At 44.6% G+C, this 18066-nt stretch overlaps 1 protein-coding gene across 1 annotated transcript in view; it reads right to left on the bottom strand.

The window, feature by feature from the left end:
• BUB1B (BUB1 mitotic checkpoint serine/threonine kinase B) overlaps nt 1–18066 on the bottom strand; it is a 58173-nt gene that overhangs the window by 20321 nt on the left and 19786 nt on the right. The window contains exons 6-14 of the mRNA XM_004609765.2: nt 16493–16665; nt 13553–13767; nt 13308–13399; nt 8612–8841; nt 6310–6422; nt 5115–5227; nt 4484–4530; nt 3059–3119; nt 2831–2936 (exon numbers count right to left, since the gene is read on the bottom strand). Of these exons, the coding sequence (XP_004609822.2) occupies nt 2831–2936; nt 3059–3119; nt 4484–4530; nt 5115–5227; nt 6310–6422; nt 8612–8841; nt 13308–13399; nt 13553–13767; nt 16493–16665 (1150 nt within the window). The remainder of the gene's footprint in view (nt 1–2830; nt 2937–3058; nt 3120–4483; nt 4531–5114; nt 5228–6309; nt 6423–8611; nt 8842–13307; nt 13400–13552; nt 13768–16492; nt 16666–18066) is intronic.

Raw genomic sequence — 18066 nt, 5'->3', positions numbered from 1 at the left:
GCCCTACCCGCTGTGCTATCGTCCCAGAAATGGAAATAAATTTTCCATTACCGAAACGGGCATTATCTATCTATTTACCTATCTATATATTTTTTGGGGGGGGTTGTTTTGGGGCTATACCAGCTGTGCTAAGTGCTTACTCTGTCTCTATGCTCAGGGATCACTCCTAGTAGGTTTGGGGGACCATACGGGGTGCCAAACCTGAGTTGGCTGTGAGCAAGGCCAATATTATTGCTTCAGTCCCAGCATTTCTTTTTTTTTTTTTTTTTGGCTTTTTGGGTCACACCCGGCGATGCACAGGGGTTTCTCCTGGTTCTACACTCAGGAATTACTCCTGGCAGTGCTCAGGGGACCATATGGGATGCTGGGATTCGAACCCGGGTCGGCCGCGTGCAAGGCAAATGCCCTACCCGCTGTGCTATCGCTCCAGCCCCAGTCCCAGCATTTCTTATATTAAAATTCCTTCGCTACAAAAATTATTGCTGCAAAATTATTTTAAATGTATTTTGAATTAGTGACTTCCCCCACCACTTAGAAAAAGAGATGTAATTCATCTACCGAAAGACTCACCCATTCAGGGGCTGGAGCAATAGCACAGCAGGTAAGGCATTTGTTTGCCTTGCACGCGGCCTACCTGGGTTCGGTTCCCAGCATCCTATATGGTCCTCTGAGCAATGCCAGGAGTAATTCCTGAGTGCAGAGCCAGGAATAACCCCTGAGCATTGCTGGGTGTGACCCCCCCGCCCCCTGCCAAAAAAAAAAAAAAAGACTCCGCCATTCAGTACCCTTCAGCACAGCATTTAACATTTAACATACAGACAAGGTAGTACAACCATCACCAATATCTAACTCCAGAACTTTTTTTTTTTTTTTTTTGCTTTTGGGGCAGAGGGGTTACTCCTGGCTCTGCACTCAGGAATTACTCCTGGCGGTGCTCAGGGGACCATATGGGATGCCGGGGATCGAACCCGGGTCGGCTGCGCCCAAGGAAAACGCCCTACCCACTGTGCTATTGCTCCAGTCCCCTCCAAGACATTTTTATCAAGCCCATTAGCAGTCATTTCCAGCCTCTTCTTTCCGTCATCCCTGGAAATTTACTCTGTCTTTACAGATTTAGCCTGGACATTTCATATAAATGCAATCATACAATATGTGGCCTTTTGTGTTTTGCTTCATTTACTTCCTGAGGTATTTTCATGGTAAATTCATGTTTTGAGGTAAATTTCAAGGCAAATTTCATTCCTATTAAGGTCAAATATTAGTCCAATGAACGTATAAATAACATTTATTTTGTTATCCATGCATTAGATGTCAGGAATCGCACTATTTCTATTTTTGGCTATTATTGAATAATGTAGCTTTGATCATCAATATGGAAGATATTTTTGTGTGAACATTTTAATTTCAATACATATATATGTATAGACTATATAATTAACATGTTTTAATTTATTTTATCTAGGACATAAATGTTTGCTATAAAATTTATATGTTATAAATATATTCTAGACATATATAGAAATTTAAAAATTCAGAAATAAAACAAAGAAAAGAAGTATGTTCTAGATATATTTAGAAGTATATATTCTATTCTAGATTATCTAGAACTACATGTTCTGGATATATACAAGAGAAATTAAAACATGTTTCTTTTTGGAGGTCAAGAATTTTGTAGTCAAGTGGATGGGCATGAAAAGTTTCATGCTGAGTGAAATGAGTCAGAAAGAGAGAGACAGACATAGAAAGATTGCACTCATCTATGGTATATAGAATAACAGAGTGGGAGACTAACACCCAAGAACTGTAGAAATAAGTACCAGGAGGTTGACTCCATGGCTTCGAGGCTGGCCTCACGTTCCGGGGAAAGGTCAACTCAGAGAAGCGATCACCAACTACATTGTAGTCGAAGGCCATGTGGGGGAAGGGAGTTGCAGGCTGAATGAGGGCTAGAGACTGAGCACAGTGGCCACTCAACACCTTTATTGCAAACCACAACAGCTAATTAGAGAGAGAAAACAGAAGGGAATGCCTTGCCACAGTGGCAGGGTGGGGTGGGGAGGAGATGGGATTGGGGAGGGTGGGAGGGACACTGGGTTTACGGGTGGTGGAGAATGGGCACTGGTGAAGGGATGGGTTCCCAAACTTTGTATGAGGGAAGTATAAGCACAAAAGTGTATAAATCTGTAACTGTACCCTCACGGTGATTCTCTAATTAAAAATAAATAAATTAAAAAAAAAAAAAAAACCATGTTTCTTTTTTTTTCCTTTTTGGGTCACACCTGGCTATGCACAGGGGTTACTCCTGGCTCTGCACTCAGGAACTACTCCTGGCGGTGCTCAGGGGACCATATGGGATGCTGGGAATTGAACCCAGGTCGGCCGTGTGCAAGGCAAACGCCCTACCCGCTGTGCTATTGCTCCAGCCCCGAGAAATTAAAACATGTTAATTGTATATTCTAGACATATATATGTACATATACATGTAAATATATGAAAATTACTAGGTTATATAGTAACTATGTTTAACATTTAAGGAACCACCAAATTCCAAAGTAGCTTGTGTTTTTATACAGTCCTGACAATGTAAAAGGCCTCTAATTTCTCCATACCCTCACCAACACTTAATTTATTGTTATTATTTTTAATGGCCATCCTAGTGGGTGTAAAGCATCTCTCTGATTCTGACCTGCATTCTCTGATGATAATGATGTTGAGCATTTCTTCATGTTATTTCAACACAGTGATTTCAATCTTAGCCCTAAACTTTTGTAAGAACCGATCAATGCAGTCCACTGCTCTCTTTATATGAATGTAGGGATACTGATCTTACACAGACATCCGGAGACACCTCCTCATGTGATGTGATGCTCTCTGAAGTTTTGAGAATCGAAAGGGGTCTTCGCTGGGCTGAAGCCTGTGTGGAATCTGCAGGAAGACTGGGAAAAGACAATCCCTGTGAGCATCTGTTTGCCCTATGACAGATCGGAGGAGCCCCCTAGTTCATTCCCATTAATAACAACAACAAAAATGTCTATGCGTAACAACAAAAGCTTCAAACCTGATGTTTCTCTTCTCTGGCAGAAGAAACTCATCAAAAATGGGGAATGGTATACTGGGACCTATAAGCAAAGAGCACAGTTTAGCATTGCGGAGTAAGTACCCTGCTCTTCAACATCCAGATGAATAATACCTTTGTGTAACATCAAGGCAGACCGAATGTTCCATATTAAGAATTTTAAACACAAAAGTTGAGGTTATTACCAACATACAGATGATCTGGTTTCATCTTTGCTCCCCCCTCACTATCACTCTCCAAACCTCAAATCCCAACTTTAAATTATTCTGAAGCAAATCTCAGACACCTTGATACCCCACTGATAAAAGATGTTTTTTCCTTTCTGGGTTCAAACATTTCCCCAATATCCTGTATTGCCTTGAAAAACAAAACAAAAACAAGTTTTTCAGTTTCATATTTTTAACATTTTTTAAAAATTTTCTTTTCTTGGGGCTGGAGCGATAGCACAGCGGGTAGGGCATTTGCCTTGCACGCGGCCGACCCAGGTTCGATTCCCAGCATCCCATATGGTCCCCTGAGCACCGCCAGGGGTAATTCCTGAATGCAGAGCCAGAATTAACCTCTGTGCATTGCCAGGTGTGACCCAAAAAGAAAAAAAAATTTTCTTTTCTTCTTGGGGGTTGGGGACGGAGGGAGGCGTTGCACCCAGCAGTACTCAGGGTTTGCTCCTGGCTCTGTGCTCAGAGATCACTCCTGGCAGGCTTGGGGGACCATATGAGATGCTGGAGATTGAACCCAGGTCAGCTGCACACAAGGCAAGCACCTGAGCTGCTGTACTATCTGTCTGCTGTCCCGGCCCTGCCCCCCAGACAGCCTCCCCTCATTTCTCCAGAAGAGAAATAAATTTGAATGCAAAATAGCTTTTGTTCTAAGCATTTTTTCTAAAAATCCACTTTCCAGTCTCCGTTGCTGGTTACCCCTAAATGCCTTATTCAGTCGACAGCAGCTAAGTGAAAGGTTACTTGGTAGTATGAATTTAAATTAAAGCTCAGTATGTCACAGCACAGAAGAATCTGGTGAAAATAACTTTCACTCGATCTCAAATCATATGCTTATACTCAAATTCCATGATTTAAAGGTAAAATACCTTAGACTCCTTTTTAACTCCCTTTTTACTACACTTGGCGGTCCTCAGAGCTCACTGTACTCTGTGCTCAGAGGTTACTCCTGTTTCTGTGCTCAGGAGTCACACCTGGCAGTGCTCTGGGGACCACATGTAGTACCAGGTATTGAACCTGGGGAGGCTGCATGCAAGACAAGCATGTTAATCGCTATACTATCTTTTTCAGTCCTCCTTTCTATATATTTTTTTAAAGTTCCCTCTATTATAAGGAAAATATTTACCAGTTATTACAAACTGTATTTGTTATCAGTACGTATTACATAAGCTTGTCAAATGCAACTCACTTTTACAATGAGATTGGTCCTGCCAAATGTGTACTGCTGAAGTCTCCCTGTGAAGAAATGTTTAAAACATATATAGTATACACTGAATTCTTAAAAGTACAATAAAGAAAATATTCTAATAAACATCAATACAAAATTTTAAAGATGGAAGTCATTAAAAATGCTACAGATATATATCCGATAAGCTATCTCAACATGTAAGCCAATTATAAAATATTAAGCCCTCAATTTTAAAAAGCAAAATGGGAATGGAAAGTGGAGAGATGAGGGGAACACTGTGATGGAGGGATATGGTATTAAAATGCTGTATTGCATGTCAACCCCATCATTGATAACAGTGTAATGCAAAACAACATACAAGGAAAGAAAAACCAATGCTACAGCCATCATCTTAGTGGACAAAATAAACGATTTAAGAGAATCATTGATTTTTTCTATAATAAACATGTTTTTCCCGTTAAGAAACATTAGAAGCCCATCCTCCCTCATTAGAAAGCAGATGCTGCGATGGAGGCTTCCAAACACCTGCCCTGCGACTGTAACAGCAAGGGGACAACAAATCACTGCAAAGCCCGAGGCCGGTTCCCAGGGCTCTGCTATAAGCACCGCCCATCCACCACTGTGGTCCTACCTGGCCGAGTTCACTGGACAAACATAAGTGGATGGAGTCGTGCCTGGCAGCTGCTGAGGCACGGAAGCAATTCCTGGCCCATCAGTCTCCTCTGCAGGCATCTCCATGTCCTTCTATTTGCATTAAATAAAAAACAGTGAATGTGTCCCTCTGATATAAAAAATGTCAGTTTCCAAAGATAGTTTTACCAAATTCTCCCTCTGTAGAGCCACTAACCATGTGACATGCCTTACTAGTAAAGGTTCTTTCCAATCATTTATATGTTAGTATTACTGTCTCATTTGCCAAGCCGTCAAAAATCAGATGGGCCAGACACGTAATGAGATTCAGAGATGACTGCTGGACTAGAGCTGTTACCGACTGGGTTCCACAGGACATCAAAAGATCGTGTGGCCGCCCACCTGCAAGATGGTCCGATTTCTTCACCAAGACCCTGAATAAACGGTTTGAGGCTCTTCATGTTCCTGGAGCGAGCAGACACCATTGGGCTACACTAGCACTCGACAGGGACGAATGGAGATATTCCTGGCGCCCGCTCGAGCAAATCGATGAATAACGGGATGACAGTGATACAGTGATTACTGGGTACTGTTATACCCAATTGAAGAATGCCAAGCATGTGCTTGGTCTCTGTTTTACTTATATGGAGGGCCTTCCAGGCTGAGCTCAGGGGCCTGGGGCCGCCCCCAGTAATATTCAACCAGTAACACACTGCTGCTCAGTTCCAGGGCTACTGGGGCCACCAGGATTACGCCAGGGGATGCTTGGGGTCATGTGCACGCCAAGTATGGCCTCCAGCCGCCTGTGTGTCTCCCTGACCTGGTTAAACCCATTTTAATAGAATATAGCAAGAATGAAAAACTTAAAGTAAAAAGGAACAGAACAATGGTTTCTAATGTGACTAGTCAATGAATAACATCAATTGTATTACAAATGACCAAATCCATGTAAAACTGTTAAATTATTTTCTGCTTAATTTATTTTAAACCAGTAGCTAAGAAAGTGCCAAAATCTTGGAATGAGGGGTTTAGAAGGACTTTCACCTTACATAATAAGAGAAGGAGAGGGAGAGGGAGAGGGGGAGGGAGTGGGAGAGAGGGGGGGGAGAAGAGAAGGGAGGGGGGAGAGAGAAAGAGAGAGAGAGAGAGAGAAAGAGAGAGAGAGAGAGAGAGAGAGAGAGAATGAGATAGATGACCTGCTCATCAGCTCTTTCTTGCTGTGTGGTTTGGATTTCTTTTAGCTTCTTCTCCATCTCTGCAATCTGTTTCTGCATTTCGGCTCTCTTCTCTGCACTGGTCAGGAGCTCGGCTAGTAACAATAAAGTTGGTTTAGGAATGACTGCTCACAGCAATCCACTCTGCCAAAAGCTGTCTTGGTAAGTATATGTCATCTAGATGGACATATGTTAATATTAAAGCTGGAAATAATAAATGGGACAAGATCCTCAATTCAAGGTATAGTCCATTTTATTCTATTATGTGCACAGATATGACCACGGTCTCCAAGGATAGCAATATACACGGTGGGGCTCTTAAACATCATCGGGAGTGGTCCCCCAGGTAAAAAACAAACAAAATGGGGGCCAGAGAGATAGTAGAGAGGGCTAAGGCCCTTGCCTTGCATGCGGCTGGCCCTGGTTGAGTCCCTAGTTACCCAAAGAACTGCAGGAAGTGAAGCCAGAAATAGCTTGTGAACACTAAGTGTGGCGCAAACTGCACCCCTCAAAAGAAAGCAAAAACAGAACAGACAAAATTCGAGAAGAAAAGCGGATTATAGTAATGGCAGAAAAAAAGGCAGGGCCAGAGAGACAGAACAGCCAGCAGGGCACTTAACAGGTTCGATCCCAGGCACCACACATGGTTCCCCAAGCACGGGCTGGAGCGATTCCTGGTGGAGTCAGGAGTATGCCCCTGAGCCCTGTCTGGTGTGGCCAAATCCCCAGATCAGAATGAAGGCGGAAAATCAAGTTGCAACATAGTCTAGTTAAAAACTTAATGGCTTAGATTAAGGACTAATAGAAATAACAATAAATTAAAAATTGGGAAACATTTTTGTGTTAATAAAGTGAATTATTTATTATATTAATAATTCATTAGATGAGGGGAATGATAAAGAGGGATCAAAGACCATTTCTAAGGAGCTGGAACAATAGTACAGTGGGTAGGGTGCTTGCCTTGCAAGCACGTGCAGCTGACCCAAGTTCAATTACTGGCATCCCATATGGTCCCCTTGAGCCAGTCAGGAGTAATCCCTGAGCACGGAGCCAGGAGTGCACCACTGGGTATGGCCCCAACCCTCAAAAAAACAAAACAAAACAAAACAAAACCCAACCCCAAAACAAAAACAAAAAAAGAAATGGCAACTTGATTCAACCAAAAGGAAATTTCTAATGATGGTGAGGAACAAGGGACAGTGAGAAAAATGGCAATTTCTAAAACATTTTGCTGTGAAGGAGCTGTGAAAATGGAATCATGGGTGGAGAGGAACACAAAGATAATGAAGGACTTTGGGATCTCTGTGTGGTTTGTTTTAAATAGTGAAGTCCTTGGTCTGGGATAAAGGGAGGGGGGAAAGGGCTACTCCTCTAACTCCTGAGTGCACAGCCAGGAGTAAGCCCTGAGCACAGCAGATATAGCTGCTCTACACGTCATCACTGTCGTTATCATCGTCATCAGCATCATCATACTAGTTGATCGTTGATTTTCAGTAACATCTCCATTCATCCGTCCTAGCCCTGAGATTTTAGACACCTCTCTTTCCTCGTCCTTCCCAAAGGTGCCGCACTGGAGGCTCTTTCAGGGTTGGGATTTATATATTATATGAAGAGCACTGGGTTTTATCCCTAGCTCCGCTAAGGTGTGGCATAAACAAAATCAACAGTTACAAACAAACCAGATTAAAAAAGCAGTAGAAACCAGGGAAGACACAAACCACCGTGGGCAATCTTCACCAAACACCTATCAGTTCATAAAGTGGTATAGTATCACTGTCACTGTCATCCCGTTGCTCATCCATTTGTTCGAGTGGGCACCAGTAACATCTCTCATTGAGAGACTTATTGTTACTGTGTTTGGCATATCGAATACGCACGGGTAGCTTGCCAGGCTCTGCCATGTGGGCTCCATACTCTCGGTAGCTTGCCAGGCTCTCCGAGAGGGGTGGAGGAATCGAACACGGGTCGGCTGCGTGAAAGGCAAACGCCCAACCGCTGTGCTATTGCTCCAGCCCATACCTATCAGTTCAACCTTCCCACAGGGAAGTTATTTTTTATTTATTTATTTATTTATTTTTGCTTTTTGGGTCACACCCGGCGATGCACAGGGGTTACTCCTGGCTCTGCACTCAGGAATTACCCCTGGCGGTGCTCAGGGGACCATATGGGATGCTGGGAATCGAACCCGGGTCGGCTGCGTGCAAGGCAAACGCCCTACCTGCTGTGCTATCACTCCAGCCCCAGGGAAGTTATTTTTACAAACTTGAATTACATCAACACATACCTTCCCTTTGCTCTTTTAATTTCTTCCGGAAAACTTCAGCCCGGATCTCTTCAAAGGAAAACTCGCCCACCCCTGCATAAATCTTCTCCTTACAGTACATCATCTTCTCCTTTTTCTCCCCAGAGTCTTGCTGATGGCTTTGAACCCTTTGCAGGAGATCTGCTTCCTCCTTTCCAGGTTTTCTTGTGCTTAGAATATGGTTTATACTGGGTTCAATTTTACATGGAGTCCTAAAAGAGAAAAATTATTTGCCATATAGCTCGAATGACTTATTATCATCATAATTATTATTATTATGGTTTTTGGGTCACTTTTGGCGGTGCTCAGGGCTTACTCCTGGCTCTGCACTCATGGATCAGTCTTGGCAGGCTCAGGGGCCATACAGGATACTGAGGATCAAACCCGGGCCAGCCACGTGCAAGGTAAATGCCCTACCCACTGTACTATCATTCTGACCCCAAATTTATGTCTTTTCTTTCCCCTTAAAAGGGAGCATCCAACAGTGCTCAAGGAACTATATGTGGCCCTAGGAATTGAACTGGGGGAAGCCATGCATGAGCCAAGTACCTTATTCCTGGTACAATCTCTCCAGCCCATTTACATGTTTTGATAAGACAAGGACATCAGTTCAAAGACCGTATGTGGAAAGATTTTCGAGAGACAAAAATAAGACTGAGAAAAGCAGCAAGGAGTAATTTAGACGGGTCATGAGCAATTACATTGTGAATGAGAACTAGCCACTCTCTTCCGAAGAAGGAAATTAGCCGTAAAATAGCTTATATTCCTCTTAAGTGAAAATAAATCTTAATATCACATTTTAATCAAGTTTAATTAAAGGAAATTAACCTAGACAGTGCAGTCCATTTCTCATCGTATGGCACCCTAAAGAATCGGGATTAGGAATGCAGCATTAGGAGAAATCGTGAGGGATTAAGTTCTCATTTAAAGGGAAGAGTGGAAGGTTTTACAGGTTTGACATGAATGAAGCATAAAGCATCTCGGACAGGACAGGGCAGATATTCTCAATCCTGGCCATGGATTAGGTTTCTTTTTTCTTGATTCTTTTTGGGCCACACCTGGTTGTGCTCAGGGGACTGTATGTAGTGCTGGGGATTGAACCCAGGCTAGTGCCTTTACACGCTGCACTATTTCTCTGGCCTGGATTATATTTCATAGATGTCTTTTATTTTCTTATTGTATCTTTGGGGGGGGATGAGGGAGGGGAAAGGCACATCTTGTGATGCTCAGGAGTTACTCCTGGCTCTGCACTCAGGAATTACTCTAGGTGGTGCCAAGGGGACCATATAGGAAGGCTGCATGCAAGGCAAGCCCCCTACCTGCTGTATAGTTTCTCCAGCCCCCTCTTATGTTCCTTATAAAACTAAAAATACTTGGTTCTTAACCAGCTCCTCCAAATCAGAGGTTTTAAAAATAGGGTTCAAGTTTCCCCAGGCTTTTAGAAGCCTTCCTCAACAAGCTCAATCTGATAAAGTATATTTAGTAAACATCTACACAATCATAATTAATGATAAGAGGCTGAGTGCTTCCCCTCTAAGACCACAAGATAAAGTAAAAGTAGTGACAATTCGGGCCGGAGTGATAGCACAGCGGGTAGGGCGTTTGCCTTGCACAAGGCTGACCTGGGTTCGATCCCCGGCATCCCATATGGTCCCCCAAGCACCGCCAGGAGTAATTCCTGAGTGAAAAGCCAGGAGAACCTCTGTGCATTGCTGGGTGTGACCCAAAAAGCAAAAAAAAAAAAAAAAAAAAAGTAGTGACAATTCCATTCAACATTGTATTGGAAGTTCTAGCTAGGGCAATTAGGCAAGAAAAAGAAATAAAAGGCATTCAGATGTAAAAATAAGTGATCTCTATTTGCAGATGACATGATCTTATTCTGAAAACAACACCCCCCCCCAAAAAAAAAAGAAATCCACCCACAACTGGATCTAGAGACAGTACGGTTCAATGGCGCCGGGGTCTGCCTTGTAAGTAATGGACACGGACTTGATCCCCAGCACCCACCCAAATGGAACCCAGAAGCCAGGAGTGAGCCCGAGAGCTATGGTCTGTGATCTCCAGCACCACAGGCAGTGTGTGTGAGCACAGGATGCAGCTGAAGATGACGCCCGGGCAGGCACCACAGCTAAAGGAGAATGACCCCCCCACACCCCAACAACAAGGGAGAGTGTGCCGGGGCCAGAGAGATAGTCAGAGAGATAGTCCAGTGGGTGAGGTATTGCACAGGGTGACCTGGGCTCAACCCCTGGCACCCCATGGTCCCCCACGCACCAGGTGTGATTTGTAGCTGGGAGTGGCTCAAGCCCCAACCCTCTCTTCCCCCCCAAAAACCCAATTAGTCAAACTGTCACTAATCATAGATAACATGAGATATATATCACTGTATCACTGTCATCCGTTGTTCATCGATTTGCTCGAGGGGGAACCAGTAACATCTCCATTCATCACAGCCCCGAGATTTTAGCAGCCTCTCCTTACTCATCTTTCCCAATGATTGGAGGCTCTTTCAGGGTCAAGGGAATGAAACCTGTTACTGTTACTGTATTTGGCATATCAAATGCGCCACGGGGAGCTTGCCAGCCTCTTCCAATGATATATATACATATCTATATATATACACACACACATATATATAAACCGTATTCTCCACAAAAAAATTTCTGAAAATAAATCAATACAATAAAGTGATAGGTTTCAAATAATGCAACAAAATCTGCCACATTTCTATAAATAGTGAGACAGAAAAGAAACTAGTTTTTAAATCCCATTTGAAATGGTTCTCAAAAAAAAAAAATCAAGTATCTGGGAATCAACTTAACAAAAGAGGTAAAAGAATTATACAAAGAAAATTAGGGGTCGGAGCGACAGCACAGTGGGTAGGGTGTTTGCCTTGCACATGGCAAACTTGGGTTTGATTCCCAGCATCTCATATGGTCCCTGAGCACAGCCAGGAGTAATTCCTGAGTGCATGAGCCAGGAGTAATCCCTGTGCATCACCAGGTCTCTCTCTCTCTCTCTCTCTCTCTCTCTCTCTCTCTCTCTCTCTCTCTCTCACACACACACACACACACACACAGTGGCACTGCACTGTCGTACTGTTGTTCATTGATTTGCTGGAGTGGGCACCAGTAACGTCTCCATTGTGAGACTTTGTTGCTACTGTTTTTGGCATATCGAATATACTACGCACACACACCCACACAAAAAAACCTATATATAGGGCCTGGAGCGATAGCACAGCGGGTAGGGCGTTTGCCTTGCACGCGGCCGACCCGGGTTCTAATCCCAGCATCCCATATGGTCCCCTGAGCACCGCCAGGAGTAATTCCTGAGTGAAGAGCCAGGAGTAACCCCTGTGCATCGCCGGGTGTGACCCAAAAACAAAAACCTATATATAAATTACTGTTTAAAAAAGCAGACTATGCGACCAGAAGCATAGAACAGTGGGTAGGATACGATCCCCAGCAGTACTTATGGTCCCCCAAGCATCACTAGGAGTGTTTCCTGAGTGCAGAGCCAGGAGTGAGCCCTGAACACTGACTGCTGGGTGTGGGCCCCTACTCCCCCCCAAAACCAAAAAACACAAAAAAGAAAACAAGGGGGAAAAACAAAATCAATGAAAGAATCTTCTGCCATTTAAAATATATGACTAGAGTAAAAAGACATCCTACTGAGTGGGAGAAAATAATCGCCCATAGCCCCTCTGACCAGGTGCAAATATGAAGGATTTATAAAGCACTCAAAACTTAACAATAAAATAATTTCATTAAAAAGGAGGAAGGGAACCTGGGAACATTGGTGGAGGGAAGGTGACACTGGGGGTGGGATCAGCGCTGCAATATCGTATGTCTAAACTCAACTATGAATAACTTTGTAAACCACAGTGCTTTAATTAAAAAAATTGTAGAAAGAAAAACAAAAAACAAACAAAAAAATGAACAAATAAAAAATAGAGAGGAACTGACCAAGTACTTCCTTGGAGAAAAATATCAATACATATGGGGCTGGAGTGATAGCACAGCGGGTAGGGCGTTTGCCTTGCACGCGGCCGACCCGGGTTCGAATCCCAGCATCCCATACGGTCCCCTGAGCACCGCCAGGGGTGATTCCTGAGTGCATGAGCCAGGAGTGACCCCTGTGCATCGCCGGGTGTGACCCAAAAAGCAAAAAAAAAAAAAAAAAAAATCAATACATATATGAAAAAGTGTTCCTGTCACCAATTATCTAAACATCAAAATGACAATGAGATACCACCTCCCACCACTGAGAAGGGCACATATCAAAGAGACAGGAAGCAGGCATTTCTGGGGGGGATGCGGGCAAGAGAACCCTCATCCACTGCTAGTGGGACTGCCGTCTAGTTAAGCATCTATGGAAATCGGTCTGGAGAGAACTCAAAAAATTAAGATCACAGAGCAGGAGTGTGCAAGGGTTACAACGAGACGGAGCTTAGGCTGAGGTGCTCCGGGTCACTCAGGGCAGTGCTCAGGGGCCCATGTGGTAGTGGGGGCCCTAAGCCCCGCCCTTTGAGGGGGGCCGATCTCCCCAGCCTGGACCTGTTTACTTGCATCCTAGTAAAGAAAATGTGGTGGGGGAGGGGGCCGCAATCTGGCGACCTAGAGTTGCCCTCGGCCCAGAGAGTTCCCACGGCAGAGAACCTGAAACCCAAACTCACATGGCTGGCTGCTGCGCCGTCTCTTCCACGTACGGAGTAAAGCTGGGGAGCGCGGGGGGCTCGGTCGTCACAGAAGCGCCACTGCCACGATGCTGGCGGTGAAGACAATGAGAATTATTAGCTCAGTGTGACGTCCTGACGCCACAGAGGCAGACTGCGCCCGGTGACGCGGGCTCCCGGCACCCCGACTCTAAACCCTGTGTCTGTAGGTGTGGGCGTCCCCGGGGGCCGCCCAGAGGTCTCACCCTGTGCTCCAAAGGTCTGCCCGCGTTCCAAGGGCCTGCCTGCAGTTCATTCTCTTTGGCCCTCGTCACAGGGCGGGCGGTCCACGGCTCGGCTGTGGGCACACACACCTCGGCGCCGCAGGTCTCACCCGTGTTTTCATCAAAGACGGTGATTCTAGAGTTACTCTGCATCCGTCCGGGAAGTGGATTTTGCACTGCTCGGTTATGGCTTAGAACTGGGCGGGGAGGGAGAGGGGGCGGGGAGGAGGATATTAAGACTTCATGTAAAATAACGCAGTAAACACCAGCGAACGTATACCTAGGGATTCCTGAGATCAATGAAATTACTTCAACTACAGGATCAAGTGCTTCTCCCGCCACAGACGGAGAGAGAATTTTCAAAGGGGTCGGGAGGGCCACACAGGGTGGAGCGCCAGGCTGCGTTCAGGAGTGGCCTCTTGGTGGGGCTCAGGGGACCGTACGTGGTCCTTGGAAAAGAGCTGGGATTGGTCTCGAAGTTGTGTATGAGGCAAGCACCTTACCTCTGTCCTATCTCTCCGATCATGATTTTTAAAAAATTTAATGGGTCAGGGGCTGGAGCAATAGCACAGCGGGTAGGGCCTTTGCCTTGCATGCAGCCAACCAGGTTTGATTCCCAGCATCCCATATGGTCCCCTGAGGACCACCAGGGGTAATTCCTGAGTGCAGAGCCAGGAGTAACTCCTGAGCATTGCCGGGTGTGACCCAAAAAGAAAAAAAAAAAGAAAAAAAATTAACGGGTCAAATTAGTAATTGGTTTTGGGGAGGGGGTTATGGGAGGGTGTAAGTGTGGGAGGGGTGGGTCACACCCAGCAGTGCTCAGGGTTTATACACCTGACTGGGGAGTGTATGTGATCTGGGAATCAAACCAGAGATGGTCATATTCGAGCCAAGTACCTTCTGCCACAAATTAGAAAATTTTTGTTTTGTTTGGGGGCCATTCCTGACAGTGCTCAGGACTTACTCCTGGCTCTGTGCTCAGGGATCACGCTTGCTCAGAATAGGGGGTGCTGGGAATCAAACCCAGATAGGCTGTGCAAGGCAAGTTTACTATCCATTGTACTATCTCTCCAGCCCAATTACTGGGTGCTATTTGAACTTTTTTTTGGGGGGGGGCCCACACTGGCTGTGCTCAGGTTTTACTCCTGGCCTTTGCTCAGGAATCACTTCTGGCAGTGGTCAGGGGACAATGTGGGATGCAGGGGATCAAACCTGGATCAGCCATGTGAAAGGCAAATGCCCTACCCACTCTTTTATCTCTTTAGCCCTAAATTAGTAACTTCTATTTATTATGGTTTTGGGGCCACACCAGGTGGTGCTCAGGGATCACTCTGATGGGTTCAAGAAGTCATACTAGGTGAGAGAGGTGACCGAGGGGAAGGCAATGCAAATACCCTATCCACATATTATCTCTGTCTTAAATTTTTTTGGTTGGTTTTTGTTTTTTTTGGGCCATACTCAACAATGCTCAGGGGTTACCCCTGGCTCTGCACTCAGGAATGGCAGTGGTTCTCTGGCAGTGGTCAGGGAACCGTATGAGAGGCTTGGGATAGAACCCAGGCCAGCCATATCAAGCGAGGTAACTGAGTGTAAGGCAAATGCCCTAACTGTTGTACTATCACTCTAGACCCCTAAACTAGCAATTCTTAAATCTGTGTTCAGTGCTCTTTTTCCTATTCTCACCTCAATTTTTGTTATCCATAGACATAAAAAAAACCTTCAGATTCGATATATTCCTTCAGTCAATTCATTCTAATATTGGGTAGTTTTATCAGAGACTAACCTAGATTTTCATTATAAAATTTTCTCAATGGATATCAGCTGATGTACTAAATCCATTAAAACAATTACCCACTTATTGAGGTCTGTTGTGAGGCTATTTCAACAAATTTTCACCAAGCTCTGCATGAAATAGGCTTTAGGACTACCCCGTTTGGGGGGATGGGAGAGGGTCTTGGGCACACCTGGCAGTGTTCATGGTTCACCCTGACTGTGCTAGGAGATTACGCCTACCAGTGCTAGGGGACCACGCAGTGCCAGGGATCTAACTGGGGTTGGCCCCATGCCCATTGGGACTATTCATTTCTTATACCCTAGTTACAATATCCAAAGAATACTCTAAATATTGGCAAATTGATACCAGGAAAAGGATTTTTTAAAACTCTGGTCTACATAGCTAACTGCTATAAATTTAGTTACTAAAAGGGTACTGCTTTGGGGGCTGGAGTGATAGCACAGTAGGGAGGGCATTTGCCTTGCACGTGGCCGACCCAGGTTCGATTCCCAGCATCACATATGGTCCCCCGAGCACTGCCAGGAGTGATACCTGAGTGAATGAGCCAGGAGTAACCCCTGTGCATCACTGGGTGTGACCCAAAAAGCATAAATAAATACATACAAAAATACATACTATTTTCAGTTTTCTATTAAATTTGGCTAAAGCTAAAATGTCCTTAAAAAACAATGATTTTGAAAAGCCTATTGTCAATCATCTTTAGGTACATAAAGAGTCCAATTTCTGGCCTTCAAAGACTGAAGACGGTGTAAAAAAAACCTCTGAAACCTTGGGACAATATGCTTTATTATTATTGCATATCATCTTCCAACTAATAATTGGGACTCAGAAAATCTTGATGCTTTTTATGTTAGGATTTTCTTAATTAAGACATAAAATAGCTGACAGTTTGGTTTTACTGCACACTCTGATTTCATCTCTCCTTGGACCTTCTTTATACTGCTACCGGCTCCTTAGAAAACTAGGACAGTGTCCATACACGCACACACACACACACACACACACACACACACACACACACACACACACACACACATATATATAACATATATATATACACATTAGCTCCTTACATAATTTGCCTGCCACGGCAGACTAAGTTTCCCATAATAACAATGAGCGGTTACCCTTGAGAGCACCTCCTACACGGCTGACTGGAGCTCTTGCTATCTTTTTCCCTTTACTTTTCAGCTCAGCCAGTGTGCTTCTTTGTGGTACAGAAGATGCAGAAACGTCATCGTCATCTTCTTCTTTCTCAAGTGCCAACAGAGTTTGCCTAGACACTCGAGCTTGGAATTGTCTACAGTAAGAGAAGGAACAAATAGCTTTCAGTGTGATAAAACATTAGCCATCAGATTAAAACTTTTTTGTTAATATAAACAAGGAAGAATAAAACACACACACACACACACACACACACACACACACACACACACACCCCGTATCTGTCACTGTATCACTGCCATCCCTTTGTTCATCAATTTACTCGATCGGACACCAGTAACTGCCTCCTGGCGCCGTGCAATCCCATCAATGACCAACATCCAGAGACTCTAAAACCAAGCTCTTAGAAGAGAGCGACACAGTCTCTTGCCCCCACACCTGGCTGTCTTCACTGGGGCCCTTTGGAGAGGATGGGTTGCATTTCCCTCCCCGCCCTGAGACTTTAAAACCAAGCTCCCAGAAGTGTGAGGCCGCTATGTAGCCATGCGACATCTAATAGCTTAGTTCTCCCTCTTGGAGAATCTGACAAGCTACAGAGAGTCTATTGCCCACTTGGGAGAGCCTGGCAAGCTCCCCGTGGCGTATTCGATATGCCAAAAACAGTAACAATAGGTCTCATTCTCCTGACCCTGAAAGAGCCTCCAATCGTTGGGAAAGAAGAGTAAAGAGAGGCTGCTAAAATCTCAGGGCTGAGTTAATATATATATATATATATATGTGTGTGTATATATATATATATATATATATATATATACACACACACACACACACACACACATACACACACACAAAAGAATTAAAAAAAAGATTTAATTTCCTGGGAATTAAGAAAGAGATACCTTGGGGCTGGAGTCATAGCATAGTGGGTAGGGCGTTTGCCTTGCACGCGGCCCACCCGGGTTCAAATCCCAGCATCCCATATGGTCCCCTGAGCACCGCCAGGAGCAATTCCTGAGTGCAGAGCCAGGAGTAACCCCTGTGCATCGCCAGGTGTGACCCAAAAACAAAAAAAAAAAAAAAAAGAAAGAGATACCTTAAAATCAAAGAAGGTTTTGAGGTTTTGCCTGGGGCCGGAGCGATAGCACAGCAGGTAGGGCGTTTGCCTTGGACACGGCCGACCCAGGTTCAATCCCCAGCATCCCATATGGTCGGTCCCCCAGCACGGCCAAGAGTAATTCCTGAGTGCAGAGTCAGGAGTAACCCCTGAGCATAGCTGGGCGTGACCCAAAAAGCAAAAATAATTAAAAAATAAAAAAGAAGGTTTTGCCTGGATTGAGTTAGAACCTCTCCCCCACACCTTAAACATCCTCACTTGATCAATAAAAATTACTCTGAAGCACTATGTTAGAATGATCTAAGGATTGGATGGGAGTGACTAAGGGGCCCAGAGTGGTAGTACAGTGGGTAGGGCACTTGCCTAGCACACAGCTAGGGTTCGATTCCTAGTGCCCCATATGGTTCCCCGAGTTCACCAGGA

The sequence above is a fragment of the Sorex araneus genome, chromosome 3, assembly GCF_027595985.1.
Source record: "Sorex araneus isolate mSorAra2 chromosome 3, mSorAra2.pri, whole genome shotgun sequence".
NCBI classification, from domain to species: Eukaryota; Metazoa; Chordata; class Mammalia; order Eulipotyphla; family Soricidae; genus Sorex; species Sorex araneus.
The sequence above is the reverse complement of the archived record's forward strand: the minus strand, read 5'-3'. Positions and strand labels throughout refer to the sequence as shown.